Here is a 24,106-nt window from a genome sequence, read left to right as displayed (position 1 = left end):
AACCCGGGTTCCTTGCTTCGTCAGTTCTGTACCTCTCACAACTAGCAACACCTGGGTGGGGATTTCACAAAGCCTCCTTAATGCTGTTCAAAAACTTACATCACAAATTTTGTTTTGGGCCAGCTGAATACGCAATTCAGTCCAATGACAAGGTGCTTTAAAGTAAAAGGTGCTTTATGTTGAGAAAAGAGATTTTTGGGTTTGTCTGGTGATCAGATTCCCTTTGCCAGTGGACTCATAATTCATACTGACGTTACAATTTCAATTTTAAAAAAAATCTTTGATTCTATGTATTTGGATATATGTTAGTAAAACATTGGGCTGAAATTATTGCCAGTTTCCTTTATAATGTTTTCACATAAATTGAAATTGTAACAATTTTACAATGTTACAGTACATGGGTATAAAAATAGCTGTATGGGTAAACTTTATTCTGTGGCATATATTTAAAGGTACACGCATTCTTATTTCATATTTCATCACAGGGTGATATGAATCAGTCCTAAGGGCTTATTCTAAGGCTGATTTGCACCACACTCAGAAACAAATACTTGATTGAAGTATGACACTTAAACTATTAAGATGTTAAGTGTGCTGTAGACTTCACTGTTACAGTTTTTAAAAAGAAACTTGAATATTCCAACTATACATAAATCTGCAGGAAAGTGTATATTGTATCAAGTTACAAAAGCAGTTTGTATGAGTTTTTTATATTCAGTTGATTTATTAACAAAATTAATTTTGGATTTCATTTTCCCTGCTGTTTTGTGTGGTACAGTGGAAAAACTTGATTGTACTCAAGTGATAATTTAAGGAAATACAAAACTAAGAGTCAATTCTAGTCTTAGTTTATGTATATTTGATAAGTATATTACTACGATTTAAGAAGAAATACTGCAATCATGTAACTTTTTTGTAACAAACAATTGTGCACCAATTGAATACCAAACAATTGGTCATGTTACTTGAATAATTACCATATTCTTGGCATCCTCTTAAAATTACGGTAAAGTGTTAAATTGACCCAATTATATGCACAGTGCTGTACATGGAGTTCAGTGTATTACAAAAGTAATACATACGTAATTACGCAAGTAGCTTGCACTTCTGTTGTAAAAAAACAAATATATATGTTTTTTAAAATAAAATTCCTGCCTGTGGAGGCCCAGCATCTCAAATACACATTTTGGTTTGAAAAGGGGCTTTTATAAACTATATTTTCAAATTCCTGCAATCTCAGTTGTACAGATTGTGCCCTGGTTTCCATAATAATAGTCTGCTGTTATGCATGAGTGGCATAAAGATTTCATGAAGATGAAATGATCAGATTATATGACAAGTCAAACCAAGTCTTTTGAAATCCTGACACGAGTCTAGTCAGGCTGTGAATATGGGGATTGCGCCATACATACATACATAGTCCAGCTAAATTACCTCACTCAAAATGTTCAGATGGTCTAAGGAGATATCATCTCCTCACCAGCAATCTCCCGCCCCTGCCTCAGCCGAACCCAGACCTGAGCAGACAAGTTGCCTCCCCCTTCATGCACAGACTGACTCAGCGCTGACGGGGCCAGTCGCAGACTGTACTTCCTGTGCTGAGTGTGTGTTGTGCATGGAAATAAACCCATCCAATGTTATACAGACCTCCCCCAGTCCTGTAAATCACAGCCCACACCAGCACTGCTGGCAGCCAGGCCGGGCCCAGGCCAGACGGCACGGGCAGGAGATGGCGGTGTCGAGTCTCCATGGCGACGGGAAAATACCCTCCGGGTCACAGGCTCTAGCTGCATTGCTAATTTACCCCTGCCCTCGGGGCTCAGAAAAATCAGCTTCCTCATGGCCCGATTAGAGACCAGTGCGCTGTGGGGGCAGTGTGGAGTGAGGGAGCGCACCCACTGAATCACACCTCAGTTCTTTTCTCTGCCTCTCTCCCCCTTCTGCGCTGCTCGCCTCCCCCATCTTCTCTTTGTTCTTCCGCCTTCTATCTCTCTCCCTCCCTCTTACCCTCCTCCTTCACCTCTCTCCTTCCAGCCCTGATCTCTTCAGGAGCAAAACTTTTTTTTTATATAACAGATGTTGCCTTAGGTTTTATTTACGTTACAAAAACCAAATAAAGCAAGACATTCAATGATAAATGATCAACAGGATCTACAAATGGAACCTTGGATACTTCAGAAAGCAAGAATTGTTCCTATTTTCTGTGATGGAGATTTAATGTTTTTAGGAGTGAGGTTAGAGAATAGACTCAACGCAGTACTTTATAGGTGCAAATATTAACCTTTTATTTTAACTGGTCAATTTTTACATTGTTTACCAGATGGTGGTGATGTTTCTTTTTTTTACTGAAAAAAAAACCTTTAATGATGCTATCTAGGTTGTGTTTGAAAAAGAAACAAAAGAAAATATTTACGTAGCAATATGTACTGTTGTTTTTTTCTCAATTTTGTTACACTTTTATGCAACTTTAATAAAAAGCTGTTAAACTTGATGCTGCGTGCTGTTGTATCTGTTGTCATGGTCACTGCATGCAAAGGCAAAAGAAATGGCAGGTGCTCAATCTCATTCTCAATGACGTTCAGGGCCAGTGACTTAAAGGAAGGTTCTGACCATGGGGGAAAACAGTCCAGATAATTTCTGCCGCCGGTTCAAGATAACAAACGAGAGCCCGTCAAACTCTAATGCCAAAACATCCACAAGGGAAAGGCAGGATTTTTAAAAACTGATTACAGAACTGAGAAACATTTTGGAAGTATGGTACCGTAACTACAAGGCCAATCTTGTAATCCCAGGGAACAATTTAAATAGAGGGGAAATAAGTATCACTGCTGAAGAGCAGAGCACCACACAGCAGGCAGGGATTTGCTCCCTGCCATGACACAGTCTGGCCTGTGATCTCTTCTGTTACCCTCTCTGCTTTCTCCCTGCCTGAATGAAACAAGAAAAAACGTTACGACGTTACGACTGTCTGCTTTCCTTTGAAAAAAAAAAAAGTATCATTTACTTATAAATGACTGAGAATAATTTCTTTTCCTGAGTAAGTGGGAAAAAATGAACAAAATTCTATGTTTATAAAAAGCTGAAACACAATGCTAGTTTCCACCACTCATTGCCAGAGAAAGGACTATCCTGCCAGCCAGGAAGAAAGGCTGAACTGGGTGGTGCTATTGGACAAGGGTCAGTTTTTCCTCTAGTTGGCTCGTTAATTATCTGCCTTTTGCTATAAGACCACATTCACTCAAATCAGATGGGGGGGGGGGGGGGGGGGGGGGGGGGGGGGGGGGTTTCCAGGAGGCCCACACCCACCTCCCCTTTTCAGCCCAAATGCAGCTTTAATCAAAAAGCCACACGAAACAAAAGCACCCATTAAATTAAGCTCTTTACAGACAGAAAATATCAGATGGACTAAGAAAAAGGGAACTGCTGAACCAATCGAATGCTAATGAAATTTTGGAATATATAAGTGGGTTGAGTGATTCACTGAATATCCTAGTGATTGCATGTCTCAGTAATGGTATGGTTTGTTACATCTATGCCCACGTCCAGTTTTTATAATCTACATGTATTAATGCAAAAATGTTATTGCGTCTTGACTTTGTTTTGCTTATAGATCTGCAGTTAAGAGCATTACAGTTCCAAAGCAATCAGTCAACACTCTCAGAAAGTACCTTTCAACTTAAAAGCTTTAAATGACTGCCAAATGAGAAATGCTCAGAATCTGCTTAATCAGAGCTTCTTTTCTTTGGCTTTAGAAAACGTGATGAATGGATAATGAAGACCTGCTTCAAACCCAATTGAAGAAAGTGATTGCCCGTAGTAAATCAGATGGATACAATCAAAATGAACTTGTGTGTGGGTTGACGTTTATTTAATTTTAACTGTGACTCAGAGAATGAACAATGACAAAATCATCACATTGCAGTTTGTCTGACCGAGTCTGCCCCCGGCGTCTGTCCTTCAGGCGTCCGTCCTTCGTTCCCAAAAGACACATGAAGTGAAAATAACGAATACACGTAAAATGGGTGATTTTAACTAAATATACTTCCAGTTCTTGCTTGGAGAAAAAACATGTGGGTTTAATTTGCCCTGCTAGTCTCATCCCAAAGGTCAGGGCTGGTTATGGCAGGTGGAATCCAGGAATGGGCAAGAGAATCCTCCAGAAACAGCACAGTCCAATATATAACAGGACCCGTTCAGTCTAAATTCCACATTAATGGCTGACTCACACCAAATGAAGCCTGCTGGCCCCCACTGCGAGGTTCTGCCAAGGAACAGTGCCAGTACGAATTACAGCAATTAAGTAATGATGCACCTGGGTTAGCGGCTTCCTGAAAAACTACTGCACCATGCTGTTCTGGACAGACAAGAGTTTAACAAGGCCTGCTTATTGACCGAACCAAACCAATCTTAGCCTTTTGTTCTGTCCTGGCAAGATAAGTCTGACTGGCTTGAAGCAAATGGCGTGAAATCTACATCTGTCCCACAATGTAGGACTTCATGATGCACCAGTGTTTCCTAATTGCTCTAATGGCTCTCTCGTGAAAAGGAAGGCAAGCAGGCAGGCCTGTTCAGTCTGGCTGAGAGAAGCCACAGGAAGACTGCTCGCTTCTCACAGATTAAGAGTGAGCCTACCGTTAAAAAAGCAGGACTTTTGCCTGTTTGCGCTGCATGTCCCAATTCAGAAGACTGGGAGACACCACATGATTTCAAGTCTAAACATATCAAACGCAAGTACATACTGCATTTTGAAAGGAAAACTACTCATCATACATTACCATTCGGGTCTGAACACTGCTAGTGTGAGGGATAAATCATTCGCCCATCTGCTAGTCATCATTTATTGACCTGATGCCTACAGCAGCCTTTTTCCTGGTGTAACATGGTCTTTGTTCCGCAATTAATTTTGGATCTTTTTATGTGTGAAATGTATGCTTTGTCTCATAGTCCTAAGCAACTGATTTTTAACATCGGTTAAAGATTTATTTTAAAAAACTTGAAATAATGTGTGTGAAATAATACCCATAAGGCCGCAGGCTGTGACCTTTGGGGGCCAGAGCTGCCCAGTTCTTCAGTGTGCAGTGCAGATTACCACATTTTAGTCTTTGGGCCCTGAGACAGACAGACAGGCAGACAATTTACAGTTCAGATCTTCTCTCGATGGTCAGTAGCTCCACTTCAAAAATGAGTGTGGCTCCACCTGCAGGCGAAATTTAGCAAAAGCACATATGAGCAGAGCACAGTCAGATACAGTCCCAGGCGGCATTTGTGTTGTCATTGTAGTGAAAAAAGCAGCTTTTAAATCACTTTTTCTTACTAGATTACAAATACTCAATATATCACAAATACTGCCTTCTTGGACTCCTGCTGTAGTTGGAAAGTAAAAATGCAGGTCCCATTCCGGTCTAGCAATCATGTAATGGAGAAATTGAAAAAGTTAACTACACTGATTCCAGCTAGAGAATAGTTCATTCTGGGCTTGTGATAAATTGGAATGAAAACCTGCAAAATCTAGAACCAGAGCTGAGCATTACTGCACCAAAATCACTGAGATACATAATACAGACATGCTTCAACCAAAATTCTATGCAGCAGACAGCTAAGTGCTACAATGTTATGCTTTACGTCAAACACTAATTAAGTGATTAACGATGTAATGTAGTGTAATGTTATGTGAAGCTCTGTTTTGCCCATCGCCATTATGATGTAATCCATAAATCACATCTTTGACCACTACCAAATCACTAATGACAGACAAACCCTATGATTTGGACTGTTTGAGTAACACAGCATTTTGGTGAACAGGTGTTGAGCAGCTTTAATCTTGGCAGTTTATTTTATCCATCTGAGCCAATCACAGGTGAGTGCACACTGAGAGGGGAAAATAAGAGCCACTTGCTCATTCTCATTCCTGATTGGTGGGTGGACACAAGTCTTCATCTGATTCCAGCAGCAGAGTTTGAGCTGGCATATGGTGTGGGAGAGTCAGTGACTGAACTTCCAGCCTAAAGGTAATTTAAACTACTGCTTATTCCTCAGTGAGGGTGGTACACAACTGAATGATCACACAGATCAAACAAAACATTTCTCCCTTATTGAAAAAGTGATTTTCTTTTTTTAAATTTTTTTACCAGGGATCTTGGGTGGTGCTCCTCTGTCTCCGTAACCTGAAGAATAAAGAAACACATAGCGGTTATCATCTGGCTTCCTGCATTTCCTCAGTCTGACTGAAGCACTCAGAAAAAAAGTTGCTTTTTTTTTTAGTGCAAAACAGCTTGATCGGCACTGTTACTGTTCGAGAGGCAGTACGTTGGCTACCTGGACCAAATCACTGCCAGTGAGATCAAACAGACAAGCAGAAACTCACCAAGTTCAGAGGGAATCACCAACTTCCTCTTCTCTCCTTCACACATTCTATAAAGGAAAGATGATGATAATTTTTTCCATGTTTCAGTTATGAGACAACGTTCAAAACACAGCCTGACAGAACCACACCCCTAAACATAAATAAAGATTACAACAGATTGCTCATTTTGCCCCTTCCCCTGACTTGTACTTCCTCTTTCCCCTTGGTATTGATCTTTTGTACATATTAATAAACATATATGTACAAATGATTTCAGAATAATTCAAAGGATTTTTCTGAGCCTGCCATTTCCAAGTTTAGAGTTCCTTATGTGCCCTCTCTGAAACCACTGCATCACTTTTAATAAAAAACTTCAAATGAGATTCCTACTGAAGGAATATGAGGAAAAATTATAAACCTTTAGATTGAAATATGGGCTGTCAACTGTCTCCAAAAAATGTAGTCATTTGAACTTCAAAACCATTCTGTTTACATACGATTAACGACATCACCCAGTATGTATGCGTTTAGGATTGTAACCGTAAATTGTGTAAAAAGAATCAATTCTTTTGAAACTCAAATCATTTTCAAAAATTTAGGCCTATGTTTTATACACACACAAAAAGTCTGTTGTGTTCTCTATATGATGAAGAGGCAATTCAATCAACTTCAATCAGAGCTTCATTCCAAAGCCAATTTTTCAATAATACATTTTTTTTTTTAGTTTTAGTACTCATTTTATTACATTTTGAAGAAAGTAAATAATGTTTCTGTCTCACTGAGCATAAATGGCTTTGAAATGGAGTTTCTTGACAGTTTCAAATGTACTTTCAGGCCAACATTTTCATCTTGTCACATGCTCCATCATCTTTGACCAATCCTGGTTTAAAGGTAGGCAGTTTGTCTTCGCAATCTAAACTTTCCCACAAACTGTTTATTTTCAAGTGTTCACACTTTGTGAAATTAGGACCACCAGTCTATTAATGTCATCCATTAAAGATGGATGGGAGATGGGATGACACACCACAAGTGGCTGAAATTTGGGATTTGTACTGTGTGTCGCAAACCCAGGACCGGAAAATAAAACTAAACATTAAAAGTTGTTTTTTTTCTCTTTCTGATTATGCCCAAAATAGAAAGGTACGGTTCCAGCAAACCCACAATCAGCTGCCAATGATCTTATAATGTATATCTGGCTTAATACACCAACATCAGACAAAGAGAGTTAGGGTAAGAGGGAGGGAGGGAGTTAGTTAATAGAGACAGCAACACAGAGAGAGAGAGAGAGAGACAGAGAGAGAGAGAGAGAGAGAGAGCACAGACCCACCCCAGCAGGCCTTGGTCCCAGCCCTTGATGACCTGTCCAGTCCCCAGTGTAAAGGTGAAGGGCTGATTTCTGGGGATGCTACTGTCAAACTCTGTCCCATCCTCTAGCTTCCCCTGCAAACAACCCAGGCAACCCGGTTTACAGCTCACACAGATCTGCAGTCATTACTGAATAAATGCAAAGGCAATCTTCATGTCTCTGGAATTCTCTTGTATGTGGAACCATCTTCCATCGGTTTCATTATCAAATGCTTACTTAATATTTTCTGGATCGTAACACTTGAATTACCAGCTGATATACACACACGCTGAATAATAACCACATGAAATATGAACAATTAGATGCCTCTACTGTAACTGGAGGTGCATTACTGCAGTGTGTACAACGATAAACCAGTCACGTGCCACTAATAACCATCTACGACCAAAATTAATCCCGTTAATTCACGCCAGTCATGATCAGGATTTTTTTTTTTTTTTTTAAACCTTAGAGGGACTGAAAAATAAACGCAGCTAGATTGAACAGGCCCATAATTCATCATACTGTATCTGTTCTGGACTACACACTCCCCTGTCCCTACAGGTTCCAACACTCACGGTATAGTGCATGTGCAGCACGTCGCCCTTGCGCGACTTTATGGGGCAGTTGTCCACCCTTTTCTTGATACCAATTTGAAGCTTCTTCTTGTCCCCGCCTTGGACCGGGAAAGGGGCAAATGACACCAGGGTTACCGCCAACAGGACGTAGATCTTCATATCTGGAAAGGAGAGATTCAGACGATCATGGATTCACACTTAAAATCGAAGAATATGTAATAGATAGTATCAGCCCAAGCTAATGATTTATGAGAACTACCCGAGCTTGTTTGCACGTTTGAGGACACGTCGCTGTAGTTATTGCAAGGTAGCCAACACAGATCTAAGGTGGACGGGCATAGCTAACGTTAGCTAGTAGTGTAGTTACAGTAGCTAATGCACGAGAACATAATAAACAATCGTTCGCTCGATATCAATTTAGATAACCTGCGATACAGTTAGCGAGTTGCGCGTTGCACTAAACGTTAGATATCAAGCTACTAGCACACGTCGACATGCTCGAATTTCGCCAAGATATCCGGTGGCCTGAGTGCAATAAGTTGGCAGATTAATACCAATATCATTTGTCTGGTGTTAACACTAAAGTAGTTGTTTAAGATAAATTCGCTAACCTAGCTATCTAAATGTTCCATTCTAATCACGCCAGTCAGCTCTGAAAATCTGTTCACGTTCTACTTTAACTGTTCTACTAGACTGTATTCGTTAGACATCTTAATATATATCCTATGAACATTTAAACAGCATAATTTATTTAAGTAAAACAATGTATTCCTGTATTTTCCATGCTACCTTTAATTGGATGGAACGCACTTTGCACAAAAAGCAGGACACTGAGATGGTAAATTTCCTCTAGGTTTTCTAGACTTCCTGGAAGAGGAGGATAGAGATGGAACGTAGTGCGTAAGGAACGACGTGTCGTCACTCTTCGCACTGAAGCCAGAGGGGAGATCCAATAATCACTGAGTACGTTAGTAATAACACCGATGGTGATTGGTGGATACTCTCTGTCTTTACTTTTAAATATATATTTTTATTGAAAGTATCATTCGGCTTATTACGAGACAATGGTGAAATGTAGAGTATGTTTGAAGGGTAGAAATAATAAATAAAAAACGAATGCAATAATAAAACATACAAGTAACAAAGTACAAACAGATTACACTATCACATTATATGTAAACAATAAACGAGGACATTTGATTGTTCTGTTACAATTAGAGCTTACCAAAGAGTCTGCATGTCTACTTTGTACAATTTAAATTCAAGCTTATTGCCCGTGAATGTTGCTTTATGGGTAAGAACTTTCCCCATAAAATATATAAGTTCACAATATATTGACAATCGGGGTATATACCTGAAAAATCAAATATCAGAACTAGTAATATTCACCCATAAATTTCATTTATCACTAAGCAAAATATCCTCATATTCTTTGCATGCAATGACTGCTTGAAGTCTGTAACCCATAGACATCACCAGGTGCTGATGAGCTTCTCTGCTCTGCCAGCCTGTACTGCAGCCATCTTCAGTTCCTGCTTGTTTCGGGGGCTAGTCCCCTTAAGTCTCTCTTCAGCATATGACTGTCTTGGCCAGTCAAGAATTTTCCCATTTTTGGCTTTGAAAAAACTCTTGCTTTAACAGTATGTTTGGGATCACTGTCTTGCTGAACAATGAAGCGCCGTCCAGTAAGTTTAGAGCCATTTGCCTGAGCTTGATCACATGTTTCTGTTCACTTCAGAATTCATTCTGCTGCTGCTATCAGCTGTTACATTAGCAAGAATGAAGACAAGCAAGCCAGTACCTGTGGCAGCCATATACCCAAACCATAACAGATGAGGTGGTACATGCTTTGGATCTTCAGTAGGTCCTTGTGGCCTCCACACTTTGCTCTTGCGATCACTCTAATACAAGCACATCTTTGTTTCATCTGTCCACAAGACCTTTTTCCGGGACTCTGCAGGCTGCTTCTCAGCAAACTGTAACCTGGCCATCCTGTTTTTGCAGCTAACTAGTGGTTTATATCTTGCAGTGTAGCCTCTGTGATTCTGTTCATGAAGTCGCCTGTGGATAGTAGTCAGACACATTCATGCCTGCTACCTGAAGAGTGTTCATGATTTTTCAGATGTGTCTGGGGGTTTTCTTCTTTAGATTGAGAAACCGTCATCAACTGTAGAGGTCTTCCGCCCTGGGCGTGTCGAAGTGTCCTTGAGCAAGACACCTAACCTCTAACCCCTAACTGCTCTGGCAAATGAGAGGCATCAATTGTAAAGCGCTTTGGATAAAAGCGCTATATAAATGCAGTCCATTTACCGTTACCATTCATCGGCCTACTAGGCCCTTTGCAATTACTGAGCTCGCTAATGCTCTCCTACTTCTTAATGATGTTCCAAAACAATTGATTTTGATAGGCCAAGCTGTTTGGCCTGTCTCTGACAGTTTTTTTAAAATTATGTCACAGCCTCCTAGTGACCTCCTTGTTGTATGAAAAGTGCTGTAATTTCTACTTTCTACATGGTGAGTGTGTACAAAATGTAAACAATGTATAAAGCACCATTTAGTGGACATGTGGATTGTTCGATTACAAATCTGAAATTGTGGAGTTCAGAGCCAAATCTAGAAAAAAGATGTCTTTGTCCCAAACATTGTAGATGGCACTGAATATGTCAGGGGCCCACATTCCTTGTTAATCATCATCTGTATGGGACATAAACTATTTTCGAAATTCATTTAAACACGGCGTCACAACGTGGTATGCGCATTGTTTCCTGCAGAATGCTTCACTTCCACGAGGAAATAACGTTTGCACTTGTTTTAATGTTTGTCAGTTTTGAAACGCAACTAAAAACAGAACGACACAAAGGCTCCAAGTCATGTTTACGACTTTAACGGAGCTGAACATAGAAGCAGTGAAAACGCAGCATGACATACAGAAAAAGAGAAACCGAATAGCTTTAAGAACATTAAGCACTAATTATATCTTAATGTTGCCTTTTAAAATTCATAATTTGAAATTGAAATCTTCCAATAGCTGAAGAACGTCTTGGTAATTTAATTTGTTTTACGGAAATGCATGATAAAATCAGCGTTAGCAAATGAGATAAAACTGCTCTCTTTTTATAAACGTATGCCTATAGATACTTGTAGTAAATAAAACAAAGTAACTGAAAAAGATAGAGAGAAGACGAAAGACATTTTAGATGTTGGGATAGGACATTGTATTAGAGTGATCCTGACTTTACGCTATTAATTTACTGTACTGTATGTGGAATTACTGTGGGCATACACTCAAATATACTTACTGGTAAAAGTAAAAATTATTGAGAGCTGATTGGCTGTTCTTACTGCAGTTTGGATGCTGATTGGCTAGAAATATTCCACCGCGAGACGTTCATTGGTTGAACAGGTAAGGTACTTAACACTCATTGGCTGCAAAAAAATAATTTCAGTCCTGTTGAGTAACATTGTAACTGAAGGAAGTACTGTTAGACTTTTCCCTTCTCAAGTATCCAATGTTGAAGTACTGATCATTGTTGCGGATTTAGAAAATCAACAAAGGTATGAACAAGCGGTAATATGGGCAACACATTTTACTAGAATATTATTTAAAGATATTTGGCCGTGTCTAATGCGAAACTGAGCTCATGGTCTTAATCCCAGCTAAACACACAACGAACTGTGGTTGCAGTGCATTTGTTAATGTACTGTAAAAGTGTAATTTCCACATACCCTGAAAGATATTATTGGATTGTTTATTTGTTTGTTCATAATGTTACACGAATATATGTTTATTCAGTTGGTTGTTTTGTTTTTACATGTACAGGCATATACAACGACATATGTACCTGGTGTGATTAGCTAGTTGTCATTCAAATTATGACTCGGAGGTAGCCGTTCAATATTTTTACTTGCATCTTTATAGTTTAGTTAGTTAATTAAGTGTGCGTATATACCGTCGAATTACAACTAGTGGCCTATTGAACCATTTTGTTCAGCACAGTAGCGATAAACTAGCAATAGGCCAGATGTTTTTGGACCCAGCGAAATGCATGCTGAAATGTCATCTCTCTCTCTCTCTCTCTCTCTCTCTCTTTCTCTCTCTCTCTCTTTCTCATTCTTCTCAGGGGGTTCTAGTAGTTTTGTATTTAGATTCGAGTATTACAGTGGATACACCTAATAATAGGCAAATAATAGCCTATTGTGAATTTAACATTATTTTATGACATGTATAAAAAGCTGATGTTCTGTCATTATTATTGTCACTCAGCAGATACCTAATTTCCAACGGCACGGGCATGTCCGATTGTTTATTCTATTTATGATGTGTGTGTGTGTGTGTGTGTGTATATATATATATATATATATATATATATATATAATGTAATCATTATCAGTTGTTAGCATGCTCCTTCTTTAATCGGCAGTGCACTTTAAATACTAATGTTGAAGGACAGTGCATCTCCCTCAGTTTTATCTATGAGAAGAAGCACGTTTGGGTACAGCAAAATACAAACTGAATAATAAACTACATATTTCAACAGGAGAGCCCACTACTACAAAAATGGCTAACCTGGTCTGCCCCATGAATCTTTTCATAAAATTACAGGTTGATTGAAGTGAATTTGATTTAGGAAATACATATACAGTTTATATAGTTAAAGTTACCAGTGCACGGTGCCATATCTTGATGCTTTTTTTTTTTTTTTGCAAAGCCCCTGTATGTGTTGATTTGTTTAGTTAAACTGTTCTATGCCTGATGTAATGTGATGGTTCTCAAAATGTTACTTGATGCATAGCATCCTTGTCATGGTTTTCAAATAGGGAGACCTATATTTACTGTCAAGATCGGTTTCTGCTGTTGTTAAGGTCCTACAACACAGATGTATTGGCTGAGACTACAGTAGCAAAAAAAAATTCTGATATTTAGAATTTTGCTATGCAACATAGAACCAGTATCCCCATCTAGTTAGCTGTGACTGAAGTTGAGTTTAACAGATTGAAGATGTGTCCTCAAAAGTACCTCTCGGTGGGTCTTTTTCCTCCTTGGGCACTGTCTGAACATGTTTTTGCAATGCCAAATTCCATTTGCCAGGGTTCTACAAAATTATGGACCTGGAGATCATGGCCAAATGCAACTACGAGCATCTGGTGAATTTCATTTCTTACTGATGACTCACAGATGCCTGGTAGTATAATAGTATGCAGGGTCACAAAGCAGACATCTAATTCTCACAGCACTAATTGCTGTGCTTTGCATTTTGACACATTGTGAAAACGGGAAAGATCGCTGAAAGAAAGTGCTGTGCTGATGAACTGACAACGTGTCTCACTGTGTGTGTGTGTGTGTGTGTGTCTGTTGTGCATGTACGTGTGCGCACGTGTGTTTGTGTCTGCATGCGTGTGCCTAGTGCTGCTGCCATGCCAGCACAGCCTGCTTTGAGGGAGCCAGAGGAAGAGATGGAGCTGGAGGGTGACCCGGAGGTGCCAGAGGCCAACGGCGAGCTGGAGGAGGAGAGGGAGAGGGAGGGAGGCGAGGAGATGATGGAGGAGAGCTGCGAGGACCATGAAAGTGAACGGGGGAGCGACTTGGAAGAGAGCGAAGTGGAAGAGGAGGAGGAGGAGGAAGAGGAGGAGAGTTCTGGTACAGAGAGAAGGCATAACTGTAGCCGCTGCTTACGATTACTCCTTAAATGTCTATATCCTTGCATATATTGTGTGTTTGCTGCACCCCACGTGTACTGTTTGTTGACTGATATTGAGAGAGATGAGTGACTGAATGGAAAGAGAGGAGAAGATGAGAAGGAGTGTTTACTTTTCCCAGAGATGGATGATGAAGACTGTGAGAGGAGGAGATCGGAGTGTCTGGATGAGATGTCCGACCTTGAGAAGCAGTTCCTGGAGCTGAAAGAGAAGTAAGTGGAAAAGAGGGATTCAGGGAAACACTAATCAATCAGTAGTCAGCATGCTGCGCTCTGATTGGCCCACATGCTCCATATTACTATTGAACCTATTTAATTCGCTTCCTGGTAAAGGCATTAAGTGTGATTTTGGCACATTGTTCTGATTCCTCCAAAGAGGTGGTGATGGGAGTGGTAGGGAGAGGACCTGCAAGAGAGGAGGGAAGGTGAAGAAAAAAGAAATGGATTGTAATGGTAGGAGGAAAAGAGGATAGGGTAGTTGGATGGATAATCAGTAGCTGTGAATCTTATAACCGGTAATATTATTTGACCGGATACACAAGACTGCGGAACATGCTGCTGACTTTTTTCCCCTCCTGATCTACAGACATTTGTATCTGTTTTCCATTGCTGCCTGAAGACCATATTGGTCGAAACATGTTTCTGGATACAATACCGATTAAAACTAGCATGGAAGTGGTTTTTTGTTTGTTTGGTTGTCCATCTGTTTAAATTGCTGCTGGCACATTCAGTGCTCTCCATAACACTGTTAAATAACGAACAGATGGGATTTCATGTTTCGCCACACAGAGGTTGCCTACTCCTTTTTTTAATTGTGATTTGTACCTATTTCTGCCACATACCGGGCAGCCCATGGCCCCGGCACCGTTTTGACTGTTCGTGCCCACGTTCCTCCCGTCTCTGGACAGGCTGTTCCGGGAGCGGCTGAGCCAGGTGAAGGTGAAGCTGGAAGAGGTGATGGCGGGGCAGTCGGGGGAGTACAGGGAGCCGCTGGCCACCCTGCAGCGCAACATGCAGCTACGCACTGAAGTAGCCGGTACTTTTCCCCGTGGCTCACGCCACTCTACGCCTCATCGCCTGGCTGCTAGGCACTCGTACTGTTCCACAGCAAACGCAACCATTGCGCAGCAGGATTTAACCATATACATTACACAGGTCCTTCCCGTATTAGCAAATTGCACTCAGTTGCAAGCACTGCTGAACAACGTCCAATCAGAAACCTTGCAGCGCAACTGCCAGACACGTATATTAGACTACAGCTTGCGGTAACACATTTCACACTGCTTTCCGACAACCATCCTTATCATATTGCCGCACATAGCAGTTCACATTATTTAGAAACAACAAACTCACAAATATTGCACAACAATCAAGAGTGCTAATCTCAGCTGTACCTGGTCTGTCGCTCTCCTGTTCGGATTCAGGTGCAATTACGTTAACAGTTGCTCACGTGCGTCTGATTTTAGAACTTCCAGGGCTGTTAACGCGTGGCTAGCGTTGTTCTGCCAAAGCTAGAGCGAGAAGCGACTTGGCTGCGTGCACTACATCAGTTAGCTCTCCATCTAAATGCTGTTTGTTTGACACATCCCAAGGTGCTGATTTAAATGGTTTTAAGATGTTTGCTTTTGTCAATGTTTGGATAACATTTCAGTGTCCATTAACGTGTAAAAAAAACACACAGACACAAACAGGCCGCTGTATTTTCATAAAGCATATGTCTGGCAACTGTCATTGTGAAATAACTGACACGTGTGTCTGTTTTTTCCTCTCTCTCCCTCGCTCAAACGCACTCTCAGGGGTGTACAGGGAACTGTGTCTGCAGGTGGTGAAGCACAAGCACGAGTGTGAGATTCAGGGAGCGTTGCAGCACCTGGAGGTAAGGCACGTGACGCACCCCTATCCAAATATGCAGAACAAACACAGAACATACGCAGCCTGCTGATATCGCATCAACATCACACACCCACGCGCACACACAGCACAGCGGGGGCCTGCGGAATCCTCCCGTTTGTGTGATTGTTGTACGTATTGAGAGAGCAGGTGGTTCAAATCGTGCGGACCCGGGTAAAGTTTTGTCGATTCGTGTGTGGCTGCGTCTCCGCAGAGCGAGAGGGTGCTGCTGTTTGATGCCATGAAGGCAGAGCTCCTGGAAAAGATCCACAGACTGGAGGAGGACAGGCAGAGCATAGACATCACCTCAGGTACAAAACGCATGCGGGGGTGCTTCACAACGTTATGCACACACAGAGAGGAAGGCGCACGCACAGGGAAACTGCATCACCTCTGGTACATGCATTGACACACAGAAGCTATGTCACCTCAGATACATGTGCTAACTCCAAAAGATGGTGTCACCTCGGGTACATGTGCTAACTGTGAGAAACTATCACCTCAGGTACTTGTGCGAACCCCTGGCACACACAGGCAAACGGTATCACCTTGGGACCACGCAGATAACCTTGCAGTTTAAGTTTATACAGGGGAAAGTTTTCATTTATTTATGTCATCTTTCTCTGTCTGTCAGAGTGGTGGAGTGATGACATGAGGGGGAAGAAATGCAAGCGGAGGAGTCAGCCCTCACGGCCTGATCGGAGGAAGAAAGCAGCGCTGGTGTCTGGTAACCCCCCCCCCCCCCAAATTTAACACAAACACATTTGTACCTTCCCGTACCTCTACCATAATAGTATTTGTCTCTTCCATCAGAAAACGCAATCAATATTGTCAGTTCAAAGTAAAAAAATGCCTGGTTTATTAAATATATGAAACCTCCACTTCAGAACTTAGGGGGTGGGTGAGGTGGTATACTTTAATACTTTACAAATCACAGTTTGGGCTATTTACTGTGTACAATACCATGACAACCTGTTTCGATATACTATATGGTCCTAGCCACACAGTGAGAAATAGATCTTCATCCAAATATTCAGCGTCATCTTCTTCCTCTACCCCTTTCTCAGGACCCTACATAGTCTATATGTTGAGGGACATTGATATTTTGGAGGACTGGACGGCCATAAAGAAGGTAAGGATCTGTCCCCTCGAGCGCTATTTTTGCTTCCAGTTCCGCCTAAATTACAGTAGAGTACAGATATATTTTACTCCTGTCACAGTCCCTAACAACATGTCGGTAGTCTCATATACAAGTCTATTTCACGCAGACTCTGTTGATTGTGTTATTATTATTCCTTGTTATTAGGGAGCCAGACACCATGAAGGTGCTGTTTAATAATAATGATAACATCAACACTGGTAATAATAGTATTTTTCATTCAGCTGAAATCTACTGTTTGCCTGTAGCCCACTCTTGCTTAACACATAAGAAGGGCAGTGATTGGTGGCGTTTCCCTGTTACATCTGGAACTGAGATGGGATTAGGTATCTCAGAAATTTGGCTCATGCTATTTGGATTGAAAAGGAAAGTTTGCTAGGGAAAACAAAGACAGTGTGTTTCACTAGCACGTACCTTTGAGATGCAATTTCTTTCTAGGCTTGATGCTATCAATTCTGTTGTCAAAGGCGCATGCACACCTGAGGCCTGGTAGCTGAATTCTGATTATCTTGCATTATCTTTTGATGAAAGTGTTCAGCAGTACACAGCTGTGGATGAGACTTCTTTAGAGTGCCTTCAATTAGGCCTACAAAGGGAAATTAAACGCCGTTAGTGTTTTGCACACAAATACAAATGTGAATGTAATCTTCATAGCAAATGAGCATATAGAGATTCTCTTTAATTCTCAGACAATTGAAATTGAATTGACAATTGAATTGATTCATTATGCCATCATAGTTAAGCCGTTCTTTGTGTATGCTTGCCATTTAGGCAACAGCATTGAAAGTAAACAGAGTGATTCAAGCCCTAGCTTTTCTACTTACTCTAAATTTGGGCTTCCCAGCCCTGGTCCTGGATATCAAATATCCTGCAGGTTTTCATTTCAGCCCTAATTTGGCACGCCCGATTTTACTAATTAGCAGCTGAACGAGATCTCTAGCTGTTGAACGAGGTGCGCTTTGATAGGGTTGGAGTGAAAACCTGCTTGCGTTTGCCCAGGAACCGGGTTGGGTAACCCTGCTCTAAATTGTGTCATGAGTTGAGGGTCACATTTTACTTACATAACATATTGAAACATCAACTACTCACAAACCATTTGTTGTGGTCGAAATGTTTGTTGGCTGAAGGGCATAACTGCCACAGGTCAGTCAATTCAATGAAGTATCAACATTGCAAAAATTGAATCCTGTAATGTTTAACAATTTGCACATGTACAGTACATCAATTTTGCCCAAATGTTGAATACAAAGTGTTGTGTGGCCAAATGGTTATGATGAGAGCTGTGAGAGCAGTGATTAAAATATGGAGACATTTAAAATATTAAATATATTCAAACCTACGTGCCGTAATTAAACACTGTGCAAATGCCCATTTAATTATGAGAAGCATTTTTAATTTACACTTATAGGATTAGTCTCATAGTTTGACTGTTATTTTGGATCAGTCATTTTGGATTATGCTTCACTTAGCTACTCATTAACTGCTAGGCTAATCCATCCATCCATCCATCCATTGGTTGCGGGTGGTACTGGAGCTTATCCCAGCATGCACTGGGCTAGAGGCAGGAATACACCCTGGACAGTTCCCCAGTCCATCGCTGTGCTAGGCTAATTAGAATGAAAATTGATATGCATATATTTGTGTTGGTTGCAACTAAGTTTTTGCCTTTGAAGATTTTTCAGCAAAAACGCTTGTCCATATGCCATCTGTGGATGCTGCTAGCAGCTGTTGTTATTGTAATAAAATTATCACTGGGTAGATGCCCATATCTATGTCAAATCATAATCATGATACATATTTTATAATACCAAACAAAGTCCAGTCTTCAGATTAAAAAAATATCCACAACACATTGTACATATTAATATATAAATACGTGTAATGCCATACAAGACACTTTACATTGGAAAAGCATTTTGTGATTGCACCACATTACTGATTTGAATCAGTGAATCAGTACATATTTATGACAAGATGTCCTTTATATCAGCATGACCATGCTCAGTGGCAGTGATGTACATTTTATCTGCCCATAATGCCCATAGTGTCCATAACTTCTCTATCCTTGGCCCCCATTTTGTACATTTATTTATCTGATGTCAGCAGAATGCCTGTACAGAAGTGATACATTTTGTATGATGTTTCAATGTAAGCTTTCCCTTATGTGGTGAACTGTGTAGCATGACTTGTTGCATTTATTTTCCTATACATGATAATATGTTGTAAAATGGCTTTTATTTTGAGATACATTCATCCTGTATATTTCCCCTCAGATTAATACAATTTTACATGTGAAACTGGAAATGATTGTTTAGTAACTACAGCAAGTGCCCATTCAGACATTCCTTTTCTCAGAATTCCATTCCTATTATTTGCAACAGTAATTTTTCATTGGGATATACAGTAGCTTAGGGGAAAATACAATATAGCCTCGACCAACAACACTGTCTCCTCTGAGCTATTATCCGTATACTCAAAATTCATTCAGACATTATCCATCTGTGCCTGCACTGAGTGAATTATAATGCTGTGTTACAGGCTAAAGCAGCACTTTTGCCCTTGAAGAAGAAATCAGACAGTAAGTTTGGAACACGCTGTTTCTTCCTTTGTAACAAAACCTTGCGCGAAATCTCGGCATAACAAAAACAGGTGTTGATGTAGTGAACAGTTTTTAAGTTTTTTTTTTTCTTCAGTTTTTAGACGGCCTTCGAGTAGATTCTGTTCAAATGAAAAATAATATGCTTCTTGGCGAGAACGTTCCTCTTCTCACTAATGGTGTGTCGTAGAAATCTGTTCACTCATTAGGAGTGTTGTATGGTTGGAGAGCTTTGGATTTTGGCTTTAGTGTGCTGTCATGGCCTTTGTGAACTGAAAATTCACAGTATTTCTCACATTTATGATGCAGAAACATGTTTTTAATGACATGCAAGCATTCCTTATCTCTCTTTCTCACTTTTTCGTCTCTCTCTTTAATGTGGAAGGCTTGTTTTTATGATAGTAAATATTTCCATACTCGATAAGACTGAAATGTAAGGAGAAGTAGGTGCTGGCACAGCTGGGTGGGTACTGGAAGGCATGATCCTCCTGTGATTCTGTGATTGATGATTCAAATATCTTCAACCCTTCCTCCCCCCTCCCTCACCCCCCCCCCCCCCCCCATGGTCCTGCAGACAGACAGCAGTACAGTGCACGGTGCGAAGGGGGCACTCTCTTCTACGAGGGAGAGAAATTCTGCAAAGGCAACACCATCCTGCTGGAGATCAAAGATGACAGCGCCTCACAGTCAGTCATAGCCTGTCTCTCTCTCTCTCGCTCTCCCTTTCTCTCTTTCTCACAATCTATCTCTTACCTTCTTTTCTTCCCTCTGCATTTTGTTCTTTCTTTCTGATTCCCTCCTCTGCTCCTATAGCACAATCTCAAAGCTCAAAGCTTTTTCTCTGTGGAGAAAAGGGGAAGACATAAGAAGCTGTGGTTATGAAATAAATAGATCCTCAAAGGCGTAGCCACAGTGCAAACTGCTACAGGCACCAGTTTGAAAGCTTCTGTGTAGGTTTTGACCTCTTTGCAAGAGAATGTCCAGTATGTCCATTAAAAATGCAATATTGTCAAGTAGCACTGGGATATTCTTCAGGTAGCTTAAGGCAACAGGGCATAAAGCCTGTGTGGTTGGTTTTCCTTTGTTAAACAGGAAACATATTCTTATGAATTGATGGATGTCACACCATAGACATCAGTCAGACAGGCCTGGGATGAAGGAGCACAATTCCATCACGGCATCGCAGGCTCTGTGCAAATGACAAGTAAACAACAGCAGACCAATTCAAGCGTGCAATCCTGGTTATTAGCTCTGTGTCACTCGCGAGACTTTGAGTCCCGCACTCTTTCTCTCTCCGGCTCAGGTGTCTGTGTTTACACGCAGGCCCATTCTGATGCTGTCATCCTGTCTTTCTCTCTCGCCCCCCCCCCCCCCCCCACCCCTCTCTCTTCTCCAGGGCTGTAATCACCGCGGTGAGCACCGGGGAGGTGTGGCTCAGGCGGACGGACGGCAGCAAAACCAAAATCTACGTCTCGCAGCTGCAGAAGGGCAAATACACCATCTGCAAAGTGTGAGCGCGGGGTCACCCGTGTCCGCAGAAACATTTCCCTCGAACCGCATCCACCACTTGAGCTGATCGTCATTTTTTTGTACTTCTAAACACAACTTGCACTTAAATCAGTACCACGTTGACAATTAACAGTAATCTTGCTGCGCTTCAAAAGGACTGTTATATTTTAACTATAATTATTTATATTTGTTTGTAAAACTCTAGACTGGCAAGGAATGGTGCTTTTTAACGAACTATTTAAGATGATTTGAAATAACAATGTATTTATAATTGCAGAATGTTGTTGACAGAACTAAATCTTTTATGGAAGAGGTGTTGTGTTCTCCTGCTTATTCTAACTGTGTTAATAGGAAGGATGTATGTTTTACTGCACTGAGGGTCTTCAGGTAGAATAACAGGGGTAACTGAGTAGTCCTGTTCCTGGAGAGCTACACGGTCTGCTATTTTTGGTTGCAACTTAATATCAATAGTCAGTTTGGACCCAAGAAACAAGGTAAAGGGAGTTATTTGTGTGACGAAATGCATTAATTTCAGTTACTGCATAGCAATGAAAACTAGTAGACTGCCTGAGATATTCTAATTTGTTATGCGCCGTGCAGGGTATCTGGATGCAATACTTATTATTTCCCAGCAGGTGGAGCTGTGCCCATGAAAACCAGCTGGAGCATGTTTAACAGGAGTGTACTTATGGATTCTGTGCAAAGCAGACATCAATCACTGACATGAAAGCAGACACGGGGGGAACATGTATAAATAGATTCTTCTGCATCGTTAGTAAATTTTACGTACAATTTCTTTTGGCTTGGGATGAAGAAATGCACACTGAAGCCGGTGTTAATCAGAGGTAACCAGTCCTTTTGCACGTGTATTCAGGGGCAAAATCAAACGGATGATTTTAACAGGTGCAATGCATTTGTGCTAGAATAGGACTCCTTGAGAAGGGACTTTGCGAGAACTCTGTTTTCTAGGACTTCCTGTGTGAAGACTGTCCTTTTTCCTGGCCTCGAATGAACGGAGTCATTTTAAAATTCCCCCAGGAAGCTCTACTAATATCCCCTTTCCTGCTCCCAGTCACAAATGAGGACAAGGACAGTTTCACATATGGAACATATTTAGCAATAAAACAATTAAACAACATTAAAGTTCTTGAAAAAGACCCTGAAAAAGGGGAATCGTTGTTCTGCGTTTTGGCCTAGTTTTCAAATTTGACGTAACAGTGCCAGCCCGTGAGCCAGTGGATGGGATCGCTGGCTTGCGGGACAGGTCACATCAACGAGGGACACAGCAACCGCGTGTGTGCCTACATCATGTGACACGGCCGGACATTCGATTCACTTCCTTAAGAAGTCGAAACGCTGATCCTCTTTGCATTCATGCCCTGCCCTCCGTCTCTGCGGCTTTCTGTACTCTTCCTCCGTCTCGCCCTCCATCTTTCTCGTGTACATTAAGCACCACATCCTGACGGCCTCTTCTTAGCCCAGTTTGATCTGCAGACGGTCCGTGTTACTCGCTGGTGTGAACACCTGCCCCTGCCAAAACAGAGGCTGCAGAGCATCAAACATGTGAAGTTAGCTCCATTCACCGAAGGTTCAAATCCCTTCTGTCCAGCTCCACTTCACTTCCTCTGCTCATCTATTTTTGAGTGGCAGAACTTTTTAAAAATGATGTTGTGAATCTCATGCTGTGGATCTTCAACTGACCAACCCCCATCTCCCAGTCCCTTTGACACTTCTCCTTAAGAAGCAGACCTGCTGGTCCAGATGGCTCTACTGAATTATGAGCATCTTAAAACTTAAGACTGCACTAACATACACACAGCCCTTGCTCATATATATCTACATGCAGTCAGCTGCTCTCGGATGTTCAGACAGTTCCCTCGCACACATACCCATATATACACACACCTTTCAACACTTCATAACCTGAAATTACAGGTTCTGCCTACATGCAGGAAAGTTCACTTTTTTCTAGCATAAACACTGATGTGTGATATATGCACTCCCTCTCTCTTCCTCACTCTCTCTATCTCATAAGGTGACCAAATGCATAAACACACGTGATGTGCACACTATTGTCAGAACAGCTGGAGATTGCATTCGTGGAAGGTGGAGAGGGCTCTGGAATGACGGAGGTGAAGAGTGTTACATGGCCTCATTTACATAAATGTTCATGTATTTACACTTGCATGTCATCTTAAGATTGTTGAATCTTAAGATCCCAAGTTGTGCTTCTGCTTGATTTATAAAAAAAAAAAATAGCTGAGATCTAACGATTTGCGTACATTGGTTGAAGTGGCTATCTCTGTCCTACGCACCTGTGAGATACACACATTGGATTAGAAATAAAACGGTGAAATGGTAAGCAAGAGATGAACATAAGGCTGCATTGCAGTAGGCATTGCCTATGTGATTATCAAAGCGTGCACACAGTCCACAGATGTTCTATCTCCACACAATCAGCAGGTCATGAACTCGCATCTAGAGTAGAACTTTAGGTGGAGATATGATCGTATCCGTGACAAAGTGGGATTTTATAAATAAGCACTTAGTCATGGTTTTCTGCGTAAGTCAGTATTTCAGACAATTTTGATTGTAGGACCATTTTATAAATGAGTCCCACAGTCTTTATTCATTCATCTCTTGCCTCTTACAGCAGCAGTGACTCATATATATTACTGTCAGTATGTAAAAGGTCATTGTAGCTTCAGGGGATTAACAAGATAGATTCTTCATCTGTTGCTCCGTATCTCCACTTTCTCATGCCACTCTCCTCCTTCACGCCCTTTGCTCCCCTCTTACCCATTATAACCCATTTTTACATGGGGAACATTGCTGTGATAACTTATCCAGCAGCTAAGTGGCTTCTGCTGTTCAGCCAGAGTCCACCCAGTGTTTAGCCAGGTTGATAGTACTCACACATGACGGAGCCAGTGGCCTTATTACACGAACAAGCTGCTGCAAAATAGCCACTCCCCTAAAAGAGTTATGGA

At 41.1% G+C, this 24,106-nt stretch overlaps 2 protein-coding genes across 3 annotated transcripts; one reads left to right on the top strand and one right to left on the bottom strand.

Annotated features, from left to right (window-relative positions):
* Positions 1-3,841: 3,841 nt before the first annotated feature.
* On the bottom strand, positions 3,842-9,188 carry fkbp2 (FKBP prolyl isomerase 2). Of its 2 annotated transcripts, none has more exons than XM_035408321.1 (6): positions 9,056-9,188; positions 8,267-8,427; positions 7,671-7,783; positions 6,365-6,411; positions 6,129-6,164; positions 3,842-5,197 (listed from the first exon to the last, which is right to left on the bottom strand). In XM_035408321.1, the coding sequence occupies exons 2-6, from the start codon at positions 8,423-8,425 to the stop codon at positions 5,136-5,138; spliced, it is 417 nt and encodes a 138-aa protein (XP_035264212.1). In that variant the 5' UTR covers positions 8,426-8,427; positions 9,056-9,188; the 3' UTR covers positions 3,842-5,135. The 2 variants fall into 2 exon arrangements, with proteins under 2 accessions (XP_035264212.1, XP_035264213.1); XM_035408322.1 differs by having other exon boundaries at positions 9,077-9,177.
* A 2,523-nt stretch (positions 9,189-11,711) lies between these two features.
* Positions 11,712-21,430, top strand: brms1 (BRMS1 transcriptional repressor and anoikis regulator). Its single transcript, XM_035407513.1, has 11 exons — positions 11,712-11,821; positions 13,672-13,904; positions 14,085-14,175; positions 14,871-14,998; positions 15,759-15,838; positions 16,067-16,163; positions 16,487-16,579; positions 16,920-16,984; positions 19,550-19,589; positions 20,182-20,293; positions 21,004-21,430. Exons 2-11 carry the CDS (start codon positions 13,682-13,684, stop codon positions 21,119-21,121), a joined length of 1,047 nt encoding a protein of 348 aa, XP_035263404.1. The 5' UTR covers positions 11,712-11,821; positions 13,672-13,681; the 3' UTR covers positions 21,122-21,430.
* The last annotated feature ends 2,676 nt before the right edge of the window (positions 21,431-24,106 follow it).

This window comes from Anguilla anguilla, chromosome 3 (genome assembly GCF_013347855.1).
Source record: "Anguilla anguilla isolate fAngAng1 chromosome 3, fAngAng1.pri, whole genome shotgun sequence".
In the NCBI taxonomy this organism is placed as follows: Eukaryota; Metazoa; Chordata; class Actinopteri; order Anguilliformes; family Anguillidae; genus Anguilla; species Anguilla anguilla.
Note: the sequence above shows the minus strand (reverse complement) of the source record. Positions and strands in the feature narration are given on the sequence as shown.

Coding starts and splice junctions, on each gene's coding strand:
- brms1 (XM_035407513.1), top strand. CDS start 13,682: ATGCCAGCACAGCCTGCTTTGAGGGAGCCAGAGGAAGAGATGGAGCTG. Junction 14,176..14,870: donor TTCCTGGAGCTGAAAGAGAA/GTAAGTGGAAAA, acceptor GTCTCTGGACAG/GCTGTTCCGGGAGCGGCTGA. Junction 14,999..15,758: donor GCTACGCACTGAAGTAGCCG/GTACTTTTCCCC, acceptor ACGCACTCTCAG/GGGTGTACAGGGAACTGTGT.
- fkbp2 (XM_035408321.1), bottom strand. CDS start 8,425: ATGAAGATCTACGTCCTGTTGGCGGTAACCCTGGTGTCATTTGCCCCT. Junction 6,412..7,670: donor TGGGACCAAGGCCTGCTGGG/GTGGGTCTGTGC, acceptor TTTCCTTTATAG/AATGTGTGAAGGAGAGAAGA. Junction 6,165..6,364: donor GGTGATTCCCTCTGAACTTG/GTGAGTTTCTGC, acceptor TTTATTCTTCAG/GTTACGGAGACAGAGGAGCA.